The sequence below is a fragment of the Sciurus carolinensis genome, chromosome 11 (assembly GCF_902686445.1).
Source record: "Sciurus carolinensis chromosome 11, mSciCar1.2, whole genome shotgun sequence".
Taxonomy (NCBI): domain Eukaryota; kingdom Metazoa; phylum Chordata; class Mammalia; order Rodentia; family Sciuridae; genus Sciurus; species Sciurus carolinensis.
In genome coordinates this window covers 108,258,028-108,272,371 of record NC_062223.1, presented here as the reverse complement: position 1 = coordinate 108,272,371, position 14,344 = coordinate 108,258,028, and the positions used below count along the sequence as shown (strand labels likewise).

The window sequence follows — 14,344 nt, the reverse complement described above, 5'->3', positions numbered from 1 at the left end:
GGAAAATGGGTTGCCCAGGACGAAGGATTCAACTGAGAGTATGCATGTATGTAATACACACGGACACGCGCGCGCGCGCACATATAGCTCCCCCTCCTGGCGATTGAATCCAGAGGGACTCCACCACTAAACTACACCTCTGCCTTTTTTTATTTTTTGAGACCGGGTCTCGCTAGGCTGGCCTTCAACTTGAGATACTCCTGCCTAGGCGACCGGAGCAGCTTGGATAACAGACATGCACCAGCAAATTTAAAGTCCGGTAGGGGCCAAGAACGAGGACAGGAGAAAGAGTAATGAGCACCGGCGGCCAGAAACGAGAGGAGTGGTGGGGCCGCTCGGGAGCAGTGCGTCAGACTGCGCATCCGGGCAGGAGGACCGACTGGGTCCACACTAACTCTCCCACGCACAAGCCACCGCGTAGCTTCCCCACCCCTACCGCCGCGCTCTGACGGCCCAAGCAGTATCTCTGGAGGCGACAGCCCAAATCCACGCTTCTCTGGCTTCTTCTGGACTACAGCTTCATTCCCCGTTATCCACGGCCTCCTGCCGCTTCCGGTTCAAACGCGGCGTAGCGGCGCAGCTTCGGTCGCGGGAGGGCCGGGCAGAGCAGCGGCGCACAGCGTGCTCATGCGCAGGAACATCACGCGCTCTCCGCTCAAAACACAAGCTCCCCCAAAACATTTGCCTGGTCTGAGGAGGCGCGCCTGCGCCCTGCGCACCAATGACGAGCCGCCGTACGCTTGCGGCTAGCCCGGAGGCTCCGACACCCCACCTCCTCGCCCTCTTCGGCCCCACCCCTCCAACTCTGCGGACGGAAGTGACGACAGCGCCAAGGAGATAGGAGGCGGGTTGCATTTCGGCGCCTTTCTTTCCCCTGCGGAAGCGATTGGTTGTCGTGGGGCGAGAGAGGCGGGACAAATTGTCGCGGGTTCAGTGCCGCCAGTGGAACCGGGAGATGCGGCGCAGGAGCTGTCGCTGTGTTTGCCTTCACCTCAGTCTCGTCTCTTACTCTGATTCCCTCTGCGACTTGGATCATGTTGTTACCCTCGGACGTGGCCCGGCTGGTATTAGGTAAGCGCGGGCAACGGAGGGAGGGTCACTGGACCCGGCGAACCAAGACGGAAGGACCTTAGTGGCCAGAGGCTTTCCCTGGGTGGGGAAGCTTTGGGGGTTTACCTCCTTGCTTACGAGTTCATAGTGTTGATAATTCTTCGTCCCTCGGAGGCTCTGGGAAGTTTAAACCTCTTTATATGTGAGGGCTCCTCTCTTTAGGGACTGCGTGGCGAGGGCAGGACTCGGGGTGGAACACCTGGAGCCTGGATTCCGAAGAAAGTCGGGCCTGCGCGCTTTATTTCGACCCCTGAAAGAGTTGTCTACGTGACCGACAGGCTGTGTGTTCTTTAACCTTTCCCTTGTCAGAGCTGGGACCAAAATAGGACTTCCCAGCCACCCTGCTTTGGAAAAAGACCTTCCAGACGCCCTTCTCATAACCCGGCCTTAGAACTTGGGATTTGGGAGGAATGGAGGTAATCTTTCTCTATACTCCCGGTAGTACTTCGCCCAAAAGAGGTTTGAAATGCCAGTTGCATATTTTAAAATAGTAGCAACTCCAATTCCTTTGATCAAAAAAATTCAGAGAGGAAATGCCTTCTAGTTACACATTGTCTAGCCCTAGTTTTTCCCCCATTTTAAGAGTGGTTAGTGGGCTACTTATTTGTCTGAATGTATTGTCTGTGTAGGGGACTTTTTTTGTTGTTTTTGTTTGCCCACTGAAAGAAAAAGATTGTATTACGTGGAACAGAGCCACGTAAAGCTTAAAACCTAAACCAATGATTTACAAACACATGAAACGTCCCTAAAAGTAAATGGTAACCATCTGTGATAAAACCTCCCGTAGTTTCTGCAACCATCACTGTACTACCATTATTTTATTGTTTGAAAACCCCAATTGTTTTGTGCCTTTTCAAAATACCCATCCCTGACCAAAAAGAAAATTGTATTTGTGCAGGGCTCTTGATAAGCACATTTTGTGAGAAACGTTGAGCGAAATGGTCCACCATTTTTGGAGACACTAATGACTGAACACTAAAATTTTGTTAAATGTTTAATCATTTCCCCACTTTATCAGAACTGATTATAGTATCTATCCCATACTTTCAATAAAAAGCTAGATGCCTTGAAATCCTTATGTTTATTAGGCTTCTATGTAAAACAGTGAAAAGTGAACTTTCATAATATGCACTGATAAACCTTATGTTTTTCCTGTGTGCATATTTGCTTAAGAATTTTGCCTTTTAGCAGTTTGATGATCCAATCGATCCTCAGTACTCATGGTCTTAAAAATGGTGTTTTAACCTCAGCATTATTGACATTTTAGAGTGAATTGTTTTTTTATAATGGGGAGTTAGTTGTTCTATGCTCAGATTTTGTGGGATGTTTTAACAGCATCCCTGACCTCTGCCCACTAGAAGCCAGTAAGACACTCTCACCGCCACTCCACCCACATTGTGGGGAGAAAAAATGTCCCTACATATTGCCAGTATGACTGTTGGAGGGTATATCACACCTGGTGAAGAAAATGTTAAGCAGTAGTATTTTTAATTGGAATAATTGTCACCAAATTGTGTTTTCCCCACAAATAAGGTGTTCTGTTTGACTACCTCCTCCTCTTTTAATGGATTAAAAACTCCACGGTTACTGTTGGTTTGTTTTGTTTTGTTTTGGGGGGTTTTTTTGTCCTTAATGTCTTCACATTACACTTTCACTACCACCAATCCCAGCAATATACCCTCCCCTACTTCTATTTTGAACTTTTGTCATGGCTTCCTATATAGTCTTTTTTCACTATTGTGGGTTGAACCCAGGATGCTTTACCATTGACCTGCATCCTCAGTTCTTTTTTTTTTTTTTTTTTTGGTACCAGGGATTGAACCCAGGGGAGCTTAACCACTGAGCCACATTCCCAACTCTTTTTTATTTTGAGACATGGTCTCACCAAGTTTCTGAGGCTATCCTCGAACTTGTGATCCTCCAGCCTCAACCTCTCAAGTCCCTGGGATTATAGGCATGCGCTCCCGTGTCCAGCTTCCCATGTAGTCCTCTTGTAATTCATCTTATTTGCTTTTATAAATCTTCCTAAAACATTTACACCACGCCGACTATTCTAAAAGTGGAAAGAGTTGTGCACCGAGTATAAAAAAAGAGCAAGCCTTCCCCACTCTCAGCTCTTGATTTTGTCATTTAGCATTATATATCGGAACTACCATTTTATTTGCTCGTGATTCTTCTATCATTCACTCTGCACCTCTTTAGTCCCTTTCATGTTGAACCCTTTTTATTTTCCATTATGTTTTTTTCAGCAAATCTTTGTGTACCTAAGATGTTCAAACATGCCAGTTTCTAAGAATTAAAAATCACGTTTTCCCCCTTGGCATTCACATAGTTAGGGTTTTTACCCTTAAACACATACAACAAAACCACTTTCCTTAATTTCACCTTATATTCTATCTAGTGCTCTATGTCACCCTTTCATTAGTCAAATTTATTCATAAAGTAATTTTTACTTAATTGCTTTACTTCTTCACCTTCTTTTCATTCTTCAGCAAATTATACTTACTTCTGCACCTCACTACTTAACTTGAACAGCCCTGGTCAGCAGTGTTATTTATTGCCTTTGGACCACTGGTTTTTATCAGCATATCAGACAAGGTGCTCTGCTGAATTGATCCTACTTGCCTTTCTTACTTGATCCCATCTTAACATTTGCCCTGTGCCGCAGAGCAAATGTTGCAGTACAAACTACTTGAAGTATCTCCCCCGTATTCTTATGTATGCTGCTTTTCCTTGTCTAGTATGCTTGTATTCAAGATTCAGGTCAGTTGGACATGGTAGGATTCGCCTGAATCCCAGTGGCTCAGGAGGCTGAGGGAGGAGGATCCAAAGTTCAAAGCCAGCCTCAGCAGCTCTCTCAAAATAAAACATAAAAAGGACTGGGAATGTGACTTAGTGGTTAAGTGCTCCTGGGTTCAATCCCTCGTACCAAAAAAAAAAAAGATTCAGTTCAAGCACAATCTCTGAAACCTCTCCCAACAATTAGTTAGTGCTTTCTTCCTGAAGATCTTATTTTACTATGCTTTCTTTTTTTTTTTTTTTTAATAAGGTAAGTTTACCATTTTTGCTATATATATTACTGTGGCATTAAGTACATGTACTGTGTTCTACAGCTATCATCATTTTCCTTCTCCATATTGAAACTTACTTTTTGTCCATTTCAGTATTCTTAATCTTGGATTAATGAACAAACTTCAAAAGCTCTGGGAGCCTTCAAAACTATCTGTAAAAATTTGTGTGCATATGGCATTTTTATAGATGAAGGGTCCAGAATTTTCTTCAGTTTCTCAAATAGGTTTGTTACTTTCTACATGAGTCAGCATCTATTCAGAAATAACTGAAATCAATGTGAGTATTTAATATAGAAGTATGTAATGAGGGAATTGTCTACACTGGTGATAGAAGACCTAAGAAACCAAAGAGCTTACTCAAGGCTACTCAGAGGGTATAGTAACAGGAAGGCACTACACTAATCAGGAGGACAGGAGAGAGAGAGCAACCCAGAGGCAACTGTAGAAGATGGAAGGTAGACCTGTTTTTTTAAGAGGGCAATAGTCATAGAGGAGATTCTACTAAGGCATTGAGAAATGGAACAAAATACACAGTCTCTTCCTCTTATCCTCCAGTCTTACATTAGAGGTTCCCATTTAGCAAAGCCAGCCAAAGCTAGCCAACATGAGCCTGAGAAACCTTGCCAGTATGGAGTCAGGACTTCCTGTTATACAGAACAGAGGAAGAATGAAGAATGGATTTGAGGGTATGCAGGACAAGGACTGGCATACCCCCAACAGATCAAGAGCCACTGGTTCTATTCACCTTTATATCACAAAGACATTATAGATATTTATTAAATATTTATAGAAGTGCAACTGTGAACATGATATTCCCCTTTGTCTACTGATTAATAATCTGTACTCATTACTGACATTTACAGTTTTTCATAGTTCTTCATCTATTCTTTTTGGTTGTATCTCCAACTAACTGATCTTTTTCATATACTTTGTGTTGCATCCAAACTGGGCCTATTCCCAAAGTAAGCTCTTGCGTATACACTTTACATCAGCGTCTTTGGGACCCCCTCCACCCTTCAAGATTCACCTCCTCCTTGAAGCATTGCTTAGTTTCCCCTCAAGCCTGTTAATAATTTCCCTAGCCCCTATTTTCTCATAAAGTAATTCAGTCGTATTTTCTTATCCCTTCTGCTTTTCATTACACTTGGTGTTTATATCTTCTGGCTCCTTATGATCATAACTTATTTATAGATTGAGACCTTGTCTCTGTTTTGTAGATCTGGTAGTAGAAGGCACTATTAAGTCTTAAGAATTATTTACATTTTCAAGAATATAAAACCACCAGTTTCCCTGTGAGATTACTAGAATATGCGGAGATATTTTCACATAGGTGACTTTACTGTTTCTTGTTCAGACTCTAGCTTTCTCTTCTTACAAATAGGAAGAAGTCAAACTCTTGGCATTCCACTTCCTTAAATTTAAATAACCTTGATATAGTTAGAATTTTTATCTTTCCATCACCTGTTTGAGAATTAGTTGCAATCAGGTACTTGATAAATAAGCATATTTTAGATACATAAACTAGTTAATCAAAAATAATGACAATGTGAGTTTCAACTATATTCTGCATTATTTGGAACTTCTAGAACAAAAGCAAAATACATCACATCTAATCTAAAATGGGAGCTTGAGGTTGCCAGTAGTTAGGCATGTTCTTCAGAGAAGATAATGCATTTCAGATATTATTTCAAGATGCACTGTAACTTCAACACTTGTAACAAATAATGTAGCCTTTTAGCAGCCTTTTCTCAAATGTGTGCTATACAAGCACATGTTGTCTTATGATATACCATGAATTATCTGATCTGTGTATGCTAGCCAGATGACCATATTTTTCTGTGAATGGTTAACTATATCACTATGTTCTGTATAGGATTTTGTTTTTCAAACTATTTCACCTTAACATCCCATAAGGACTAATTTTAAACTTTTTTTTTCACGAATTCCCCTTCCCCACATGAAGTTTTAATGTCACGATTATAACATATACCTGTTCATATCTTTTAAATATGATTTACACATAAAAATGAAATTTTTCTTATTCCTCTCCTGGAACCATTTTTTACCCCATTAGAGTGATATCAGTCTTTGAGAATGCCTAGTCTTGGGGAAAGAAAATCTACTTTAATTAGATTTTATACTACCACCTGTTGGAAGTAGTAAGTAACCAAATATATCTGAGGTGATTAGAGCTTTTGGAACTCTCCAGCCTGGGGGGAAAAAAAACTGTTTATTTGGCATTTTCAATCTAAATCTTGAAACATGGGGAGAATGTTCCATCTGCCCTAATTCCAGGGTGATTCCAATGATTTGTAAATATTTTAAATTTCTGTGTTTATGAAATTCTAGTAGCAGCTGACTCATTTACTCCAAATAATATACCTCGCAGAATGCCAGTCACAGCTGGTTATATTTCAGAAATAAAAAGGAACATACCAACTACAGCTGACTATAGTTTCACAAAAAGGAAAAAAAATACCAATTTGTCTTTAATTTATGTAATTTTACATCTGCTGTGTGATCTTCAACTATAGGAGTATTAAAGTAATGGTACCTGAAATAAAGGTTTCTTCAGGGTTCTCCTTTTTCATGTTCCAGAGCACATTGTCTTTGGGTTATTTTATTTGTATATTTGTTTCTCCTTATAGCATTAGTTAGCAAGAGGTTGGAAAACCTGATTCATCAACTACAAGTAGAAAGTGGTGAGGTAAGTCTCAAGTCATACTAGGCAATGCCTAAAATGGGATGGCCTTTTTCTTTTTCAAATCCTCACGTGTAGACCATCTATTAGTTTTTTTGTTTTGTTTTGTTTACTACTAGGACAAGTTTAAAAATACAGTTTCAGGTGAAGAGAATAGAACCTGATTTTTTAACACAATAACTTTATTTATTATGTGATGCTGAGTGACCATTGAACCCGATGCCTTACACATATCAGGCAAGTGCTTTACCACTGAGACACAACGCCAACCCAGAACCTGATAATTTTTAAAATTAAAAGAAACCTTAGAAATTTTCTTTAGTAACTAACAAAAATGTATTGACTTTTTTTTTTTTTTTTCCCTTCTTGCAGTGCTGGGGCTTGAACCCAGGGCCTTGTGCTTGCAAGGCAGGCACTCTGCCAACTGGAGCTATATCCCCAGCCCCAAAATATATTGACCTTTATAACAACACCAACAAAAGTTGCTGCAAAGACAAATAAAAGAATATTTGCCAACCACAGCTGGTCATAGTTTCACAAATAAAAAGAAGGAAAAATACCAGTTTATCTTTAATTCTTGTAATTTCACATCTGCATCGTAATCTTCAATGATGGGAATGCTAAAGTAGTGGTATCTGAAATACAGGTTTCTTTAGGTAAAGAAAGATCATAAATAAAAAAGATCCATTTGGGTATGGTTGTGCAAGCGTGTAATCCCAGTGGCTCAGAAGGCTGAGGCAAGAGGATCACGAGTTCAAAGCCAGCCTCAGCAACTTAGCACAGCCCTATAGCAACTTAGGCCCTGTCTCTAAATAAAATATAAATATAAAAAAGGGCTGAGGATGTGCTCACTGGTTAAGAATCCCTGGGTTTAATCCCCAGTACCCTCCGCCACCCAGAAAATCATCTGAACAAGATGGAACAGCATGACTTATATAAGACCAAAGAGTAAATTAGGAAATGATGTTTCGTATAACATGTTAAGAATTTAAAATCATATTTTTCATTGAGATATACATTCACTTTAAACAAAATGGAAAACAATAATCACCACTAATCTCAAAACATTTCCATAACTCCCAAAAAGAAACCCCATACTGCTAGTAGTCACTTCTGTTTTTCCCCTTTCGCCTTCTCCTATCCTCTGGCAAATACTAATCTACTTTCTGTATATGTGGATTTGTTGTTTCTAGATAGTGCATGTAAGTGAAATATAATATGTGGCTATTTGTGTCTGACATCTATCTCTTAGCATATTTTCAAGGTTGATTTGTTGTTACAGGTGCTAGTACTTCTACTCTAGTATGTATGAATTGGTATCTCATTGTGGTTTGATTTTGTTTTCCTACTAACTAATAGGTGAGCATCTTTTTATGTGCTTATTCACAATTTATGTATCTTTGGAGAAAGATCTCTATTCAAATCTTTCGCCCATTTCTTAATTAAGTTATCTTTTTATCATTGTCCTCTCAGAGTTCACTATATATTTGGTGTCTATTCACTTGTTAGATAATCTAGTCTGCTAATACTTTCTTCCATTTCATCAGTTGTCCTTTTACTTCTTGATAGAATCCTTGGAAGCAGAAGTTTTAAATTATAAGTTTTTTTGTTTTCTTGTTTTTTTGTTTTGCTTTGGTTGCTGTGTTTTAGGTGTTGTATCTGGGAAATTATTGCCCAATGCAAGTTGCAAAATTTTACCTATTTTTTTCTTAAGAGTTTTAGCTTTTACATTTAGATCTTTGATCCAGTTTGAGTTAAATTTTGAACATGGTGTAAGGTAAGGGTCCAACTTCATTCTTTTGCATATGGATGTACAGTTGTTCTGGCACCAGTTCTTGAAACTACTGTTTTTCCCCTAATGAATGTCTTGGCACTCTTTTTAAAAATCAATTGATCATTATGTCTGGATTCTCAGTTCTGTTCCATTAACTGTATGTCTATTCTTGTGCTGTTAACACGTTGTCTTGATCACTGTAGCTTTGTGGTAAGTTTTGAAATGAATAACTGAGTTCTTCAGTTTTTCTAGTTTACAAGATTATTTGGGTCCCTTGTATTTCCTTGTGAATTTTAGAATCAGCTTGTCAATTTCTGTACAAAAGGGATTTGAAGTTTCAGTAGGGATTATGTTGGATGTGTAGATTAATTTTGTGAGTATTGACTTTTTAACACTAGTAAGTTTTCCTATCCATTAACAAAGTATGTCCTTTGATTCTGATTCTCTTTAATTGCTTTCAGTGTTTTCTAATCTTTAGTATACAAGTCTTCTACTCCTTTTGTTCAACTTATTGCTAATGATCATATGCCTTTTGATGCTAGTAAATTAGATTCTTAAAAATATTGTTCATTGCAAGCATACAGAAATATAGTTTTTTTTTTAGTATATATTCATTTTGTCTCCTGCAACCTCATTGAAGTTGTTATCTTTAATTGTGCTGGTTCTTTAGGATTTTTCCACATAAAACATCAAGTCATCTGCAGATAGGGGTAGTTTGACTTTGTCTTTTCAAATCAGGATTTTTTTTTTTTAATTTCAATTTCTTTATTAATTGTCCTAAATAGCTAGAACTTCCAATATAATGTTGTATGTAAGTAGCTAGAGTAGATTTCATTGTCTTGTTCTGATCTTATGGAAGAAGTTTTGACTCTTCACCATTGAGTATGTTAGCTGTGAGTTTTTCATAGATTCCTGTATCAAGGTGAGGAAATTTCCCTCTATTCCTAGTGTTATATCATGAAAGGGTGTTAAATTTTGTCAAATTGTTTTTCTGCATATGTTGAAGGAATGATTTGGTTTAATTTGTGAAGGATTGATGTTAATTCCTCTTTCAGTGTTTCTAAGTATTCACTAGGAGATCATTTGTTTCTGCGCTTTGAAAAGCATTTTCTTTATTATAGATTCTCTCTCTTGTTATAGGTCTGTTCACATTTTCTGCTTTTGAAACAGTATCAGTAGATAGTGTATTTCTAGGAATTATCCATTTCACCTAGATTCTCTAAATTGTTGGCATACAGCTTTATAGTATTCCTTTAGAATCTTATTTATTTTTAAAATATAAACAGATGTCTATGTTGCCCTTTTACATTCCTGATCTTAGTTATTTGAGTTGTCTCTTTTTTTTGATCAGTCTAGCTAAAGATTTTTTTTATTTTTGTAGTTTCGGATAACCAGCTTTGGGGGCTGACTTTTTTTTCATGTTTTTTTAATATCCATTTATTTTACTCTAGTATTTGCTATTTCCTTCCTTCTGCTTGCTGTGGGTTTAGTTTGCTCTTTTTCTAGTTTACTAAGGTGTAAGATTGGCTTATTGATTTAAGATTTTTCATCTTTTCTCGTACAGATGTTTACATTTATAAATTTCCCCCCACACATTGCATTAGCTACATCTCATAAATTTTGGTACATTGTGCTTTTCTTTTTATTTATCTCAAAACATTTTCTAATTTCCCTATTCATTTCTTCTCTGACCCCTTTTTTAGATATTATTTTTCTAGTTACTACTAAAAGCATGGTATAATGGAATTTCCAACTTGTACTGTTCAGTTGTCTTTTCGTCCTACCACTTCTATCAGTTCTTGCTTTACGCTTTTGTGGAGGAGGGTCTGTATATTTGCAGTTGTAATTTTTTTGATGTATTGACCCATTTGTCATTGTCTTTAGTAACAGTATTTGCCTTGGTATCTACTTTGTCTGATAATGTAACTTCTCTGGTTCTTATTGGGTTGCTGTCTGGCTGGTATATTCCTCCAGGACTGGACACAGCCTCCAGCTAAGCTGTATCTGTGGACCTCCATCCTTTTACTTTCAACCTATGTGTCTTTGAACCTAAAGTATCTCTTATCCACAACATGAAGTTAGATCATGTTTTTTATACATTTTGTCAATTTCTGTCTTTTTGGGTTTTTTCTTGGTTTTGAACCCAGGGGCACTTGATCATTGAACTAAATCTCCAACCCTTTTTGTTTTTTGAGACAGAGTCTCGCTAAGTTGCTTAGGATCTTGCTATGTTACTAAGGCTGGTGTCAAACTTGAGATTCTCCTGCCTGTCTCCCAAGTCACTGGGATTATAGGCATGTGCCACCATGCCTAGCAGTCTCTTGGTTGAAATGTTTAAACTTAAAATTTATTGTAAGGGGGTTGGGGCTCAGTTGGTTTAGTGCTTGCCTAGCATGCACAAGGCCCTTAGTTCAATCCCCAGCACCACCAAAAAATAAATTAGTAAATAAATAAAATGTATTGTAATCACTGGTAAGGGATAATTATGTCAACTATTTAACTATTTGTTGTCTCTGATCTGTGTCTTTGTTTTTTTTTTTTTTTAATTCCTTTATCAAGGCCTGTTTTGTGTCAGATAAGTATTTTCAATTTACTATTTTAATTCCTTGTTTCCTTTTTTTTTAATTAGTTGTTGCATTAGGGATTACAATTAATGTCTTATGTTGAAGTTATTACTTATATTAAAACTGGCTTTATTTTTCTTTTAATGTTATGAGCATTTGTTTTGTTTTTTGTGGATTTTTTTTTATTCATTTATTTTTAAGCCAATTTGGTACCGTGTAGACGCAACACATAATACACACATACACACAAACATACATAAAAATATGAACAGAAAACAGATTTTATAACTTTCATCTAGATATACCATTTGCCAAGTTACTTTTAAAAAGTTCTTTGTTGATATGATTACTAGAGTCCTAAACAGCCTTCAGTCTTAAATCTGTATTTCCAAAGCTATGATTTATTTGGAACAAAGGAAGAAAATTGCATCTCAAAGATAAATTAGTTTAAACATCATCGAGGAAGTATTCAGCAAATGAAAGCCAAAGTATTAATGATGGGGCTTATACAGAGTTAAATTAGTATGTTTTTCTGTTTTAAGAACTCATCAGTAGAGGTATAGACCCTTACAAATGGAAATTTATAAAAGGAAAAAATCACCAGTGGACCAGATAACGCCCTTAACCAAGAAAAGAAAATGTCTCTCATAGCAAGAGCAATAAAGACAAGGCCTCTTTTTAGAGTTTGTGTAGACCAGGTATTCAGCACCTATCCGTAGGGGATAAGAGTGTTAAAGCTGTACATTAAACAGGGTGAACACCATATTTAGAATTTCAGAAACCAAAATTTGTCACAAATGTCTTTGTGTGACCATGAGCAGTAGATTATAGGATTGAGAACATAGACCCAGGAGAACCGTGTACAGTTGGGGATGTTTGGGGCAGTGTCCACCAATCATGTCTGGACACTGAATCACTGATTTAGGTGGCCACTTTTCCATCCATGAAGTACATGTCATCCATTACCACTGTTAATCTCTTTCCTTTCCCAGTGTATTTGAGAGTTAATCCTTGATTAGTTGGGCTTTGAGTAAAAATAGAAGGAACAAAACAGAGGTGGGGGGTGTTTCCAGTTGGACAAAACAAAATCAAAACAAAAAATTAATTTAGGTGCACAGGGGACCAGAGGCACATTTGCCAGAAAAATTATGAGCTCAAAAGAAAACAGCATGACCATATTCTGATAAAGGAGCACATGAAACATCTATTAGACGAGTGCGCTTTGGATCAGATTACAGTCAGTTCAGATATTTAAGGAATGTGGGAGCTTATGAGCTCCAGGGAGAGGGTGGACCTTAGGAAAAGGTTCTCAAGGAAAAAAAAACTTGTAAAACAGCCATTTATGTTCCACAGTAGCTTGGATTTAAAGGTGACACTTTTTTCTCTGGTGTCAAATGAGTTTGGGGCAGTTTCTTGCCTAGCTTATTCTAGACAGAAGCCTTGGAGGGACAGATTATCAAGCAGGCAGCTAAGGAATGAGGAAAACTGCCATTCTGAGCATGAGAGGCAAAGGGTTTTAAATACAACATCTTGACCCAGAGATGGAGGGTACCCCTTTGGATGTGTGTTAGAGTTCCACCAACTTGAACCTGGTGTGAGGTCCCATGAAGTGTTGTTTTTTGTTTTTTGTTTTTTGGTATTTTTTGGTGGGTGGAGTTATTGTTTTTTAGTTGTAGATGAACACAATAACTTTATGTGGTGCTGAGGATTGAGCCCAGTGCCTCACATGTGCTAGGCAGGCGCTCTGCCACTGAGCCACAATCCCCAGCCCATCCCATGAAGTTTTGTTAGTCTAAAGATAAAGATAAAGTCCAGAGATGGTAAGAGGAAGAGAGAGAGAGCGGTCTTTAACCTAAGGATGCTCTCATAATCACTGGCCTTTAGTTTCTACAAGGGTGTTCTGCAACTTAAAAATCTTCTAATTGCAAGTTGATGAGCTTTATCCCCCAAAAGACTGAGGATGAAAGCCTCAATCTTACCCCTAAGGGCTAATGGCATCTGAGTTCCAATCAAGAGATCTTGGGTTTTTACTAGAGTGTGCTCTGGCCAAAATCTCATCAAATACTTCAAGATATTTTTTCTCTAGTCACTAAGAATGTGAGGTGAATAGAAGGTCAGAAACGGCTAAACAGAAAGTAACCAGAAAAGAACTGGTATAACCAAAGAGAAGTGGGTGGCGAACACAAATGTTACAGGGCAGATGCCCACCATGAAGTTGAGGCAATGTGAAGACACCACTGCAAGTATGTTGTGGACTCCGGATGTATGGAGAAGGGCTGGTGAGCTGTTTTCCTCTGGTGGGTAATATGGAGGGGTTGTTAATGTTCCCCTTAAGAGACATGAGAATGGTTTAACAATATGTCATCTAAGATGTTTGGTTTTGGGATGATTGCCTTAAGGGGGCTCCTTATGAGGTCTTTGCATAGGAGTGGGTTTTAGTGTAAGGCCATGGAGTCTTGGACATGGGGAACTCCTGACCACTTATTTTGTTGCCTGAAGAAGAGGTCTAGATGCAAGATGGTATTACAGTTTTTGAGTGGCAGTGAGAAGCTATTGTTTAAAACCCCTAGCTTATGTTGGGCCCTAGGGGTATTACAATAGAAAATAACTCTTTTCCTTCAGAGTGTGATGGTCAAAGAGTTCCTCGTGGTGAAAGATACTGTTGAGCAGAGTCTTGTGGAACAGAGGTGGTCCCTACCATGTAGGCTTTTTTGAAAGAGAGAAGAGTTTTTAGGTCCTAGAAATAGAGCCCTAAATTCTGTCCCAGGCATCCCTCTTGGAAATTAGGGACTTTGAGTTTGGGTATTTCCCAGGCATTCCTATAGAAATCTCACAGTTGACCTTTGTGGCCAGATATCTCTGACCCCTACATTGGGTGTACTCCACTTCTTTTGAGTTGCAATGAGCAGGACCCAGAGCCTGTTAATCAATTTTGGGACACAATTTGGAATATAGACTCTCTCCACTTTTACCTTGGTCCTGTTCCAGGGGCTGTATCCTCTAAATACAAAGGAACTCCTGGATGTTTTCCTCTGCTTCTAGCATTTTGGCAATTCTGTCTTTGCCTGTGATATTTAGTCTCCCTACTCATAAGACCAAAAGGAACCCATGAAGCCCCATCTGC

The 14,344-nt window shown here is 38.5% G+C and overlaps 2 protein-coding genes across 2 annotated transcripts in view; one reads left to right on the top strand and one right to left on the bottom strand.

Moving 5' to 3' along the window:
* The window catches only part of Atm (ATM serine/threonine kinase), a 152,519-nt gene extending 151,925 nt beyond the window's left edge, over positions 1–594 (bottom strand). The window contains 1 exon segment of the mRNA XM_047515806.1: positions 437–594. The gene's annotated coding sequence lies outside the window, so the exon portion shown is untranslated.
* A 324-nt stretch (positions 595–918) lies between these two features.
* The window catches only part of LOC124960418 (protein NPAT), a 62,996-nt gene continuing 49,570 nt past the window's right edge, over positions 919–14,344 (top strand). The window contains exon 1 of the mRNA XM_047519177.1: positions 919–1,071. Coding sequence (XP_047375133.1) covers positions 1,035–1,071 — 37 coding nt within the window. The 5' untranslated portion in view covers positions 919–1,034. The remainder of the gene's footprint in view (positions 1,072–14,344) is intronic.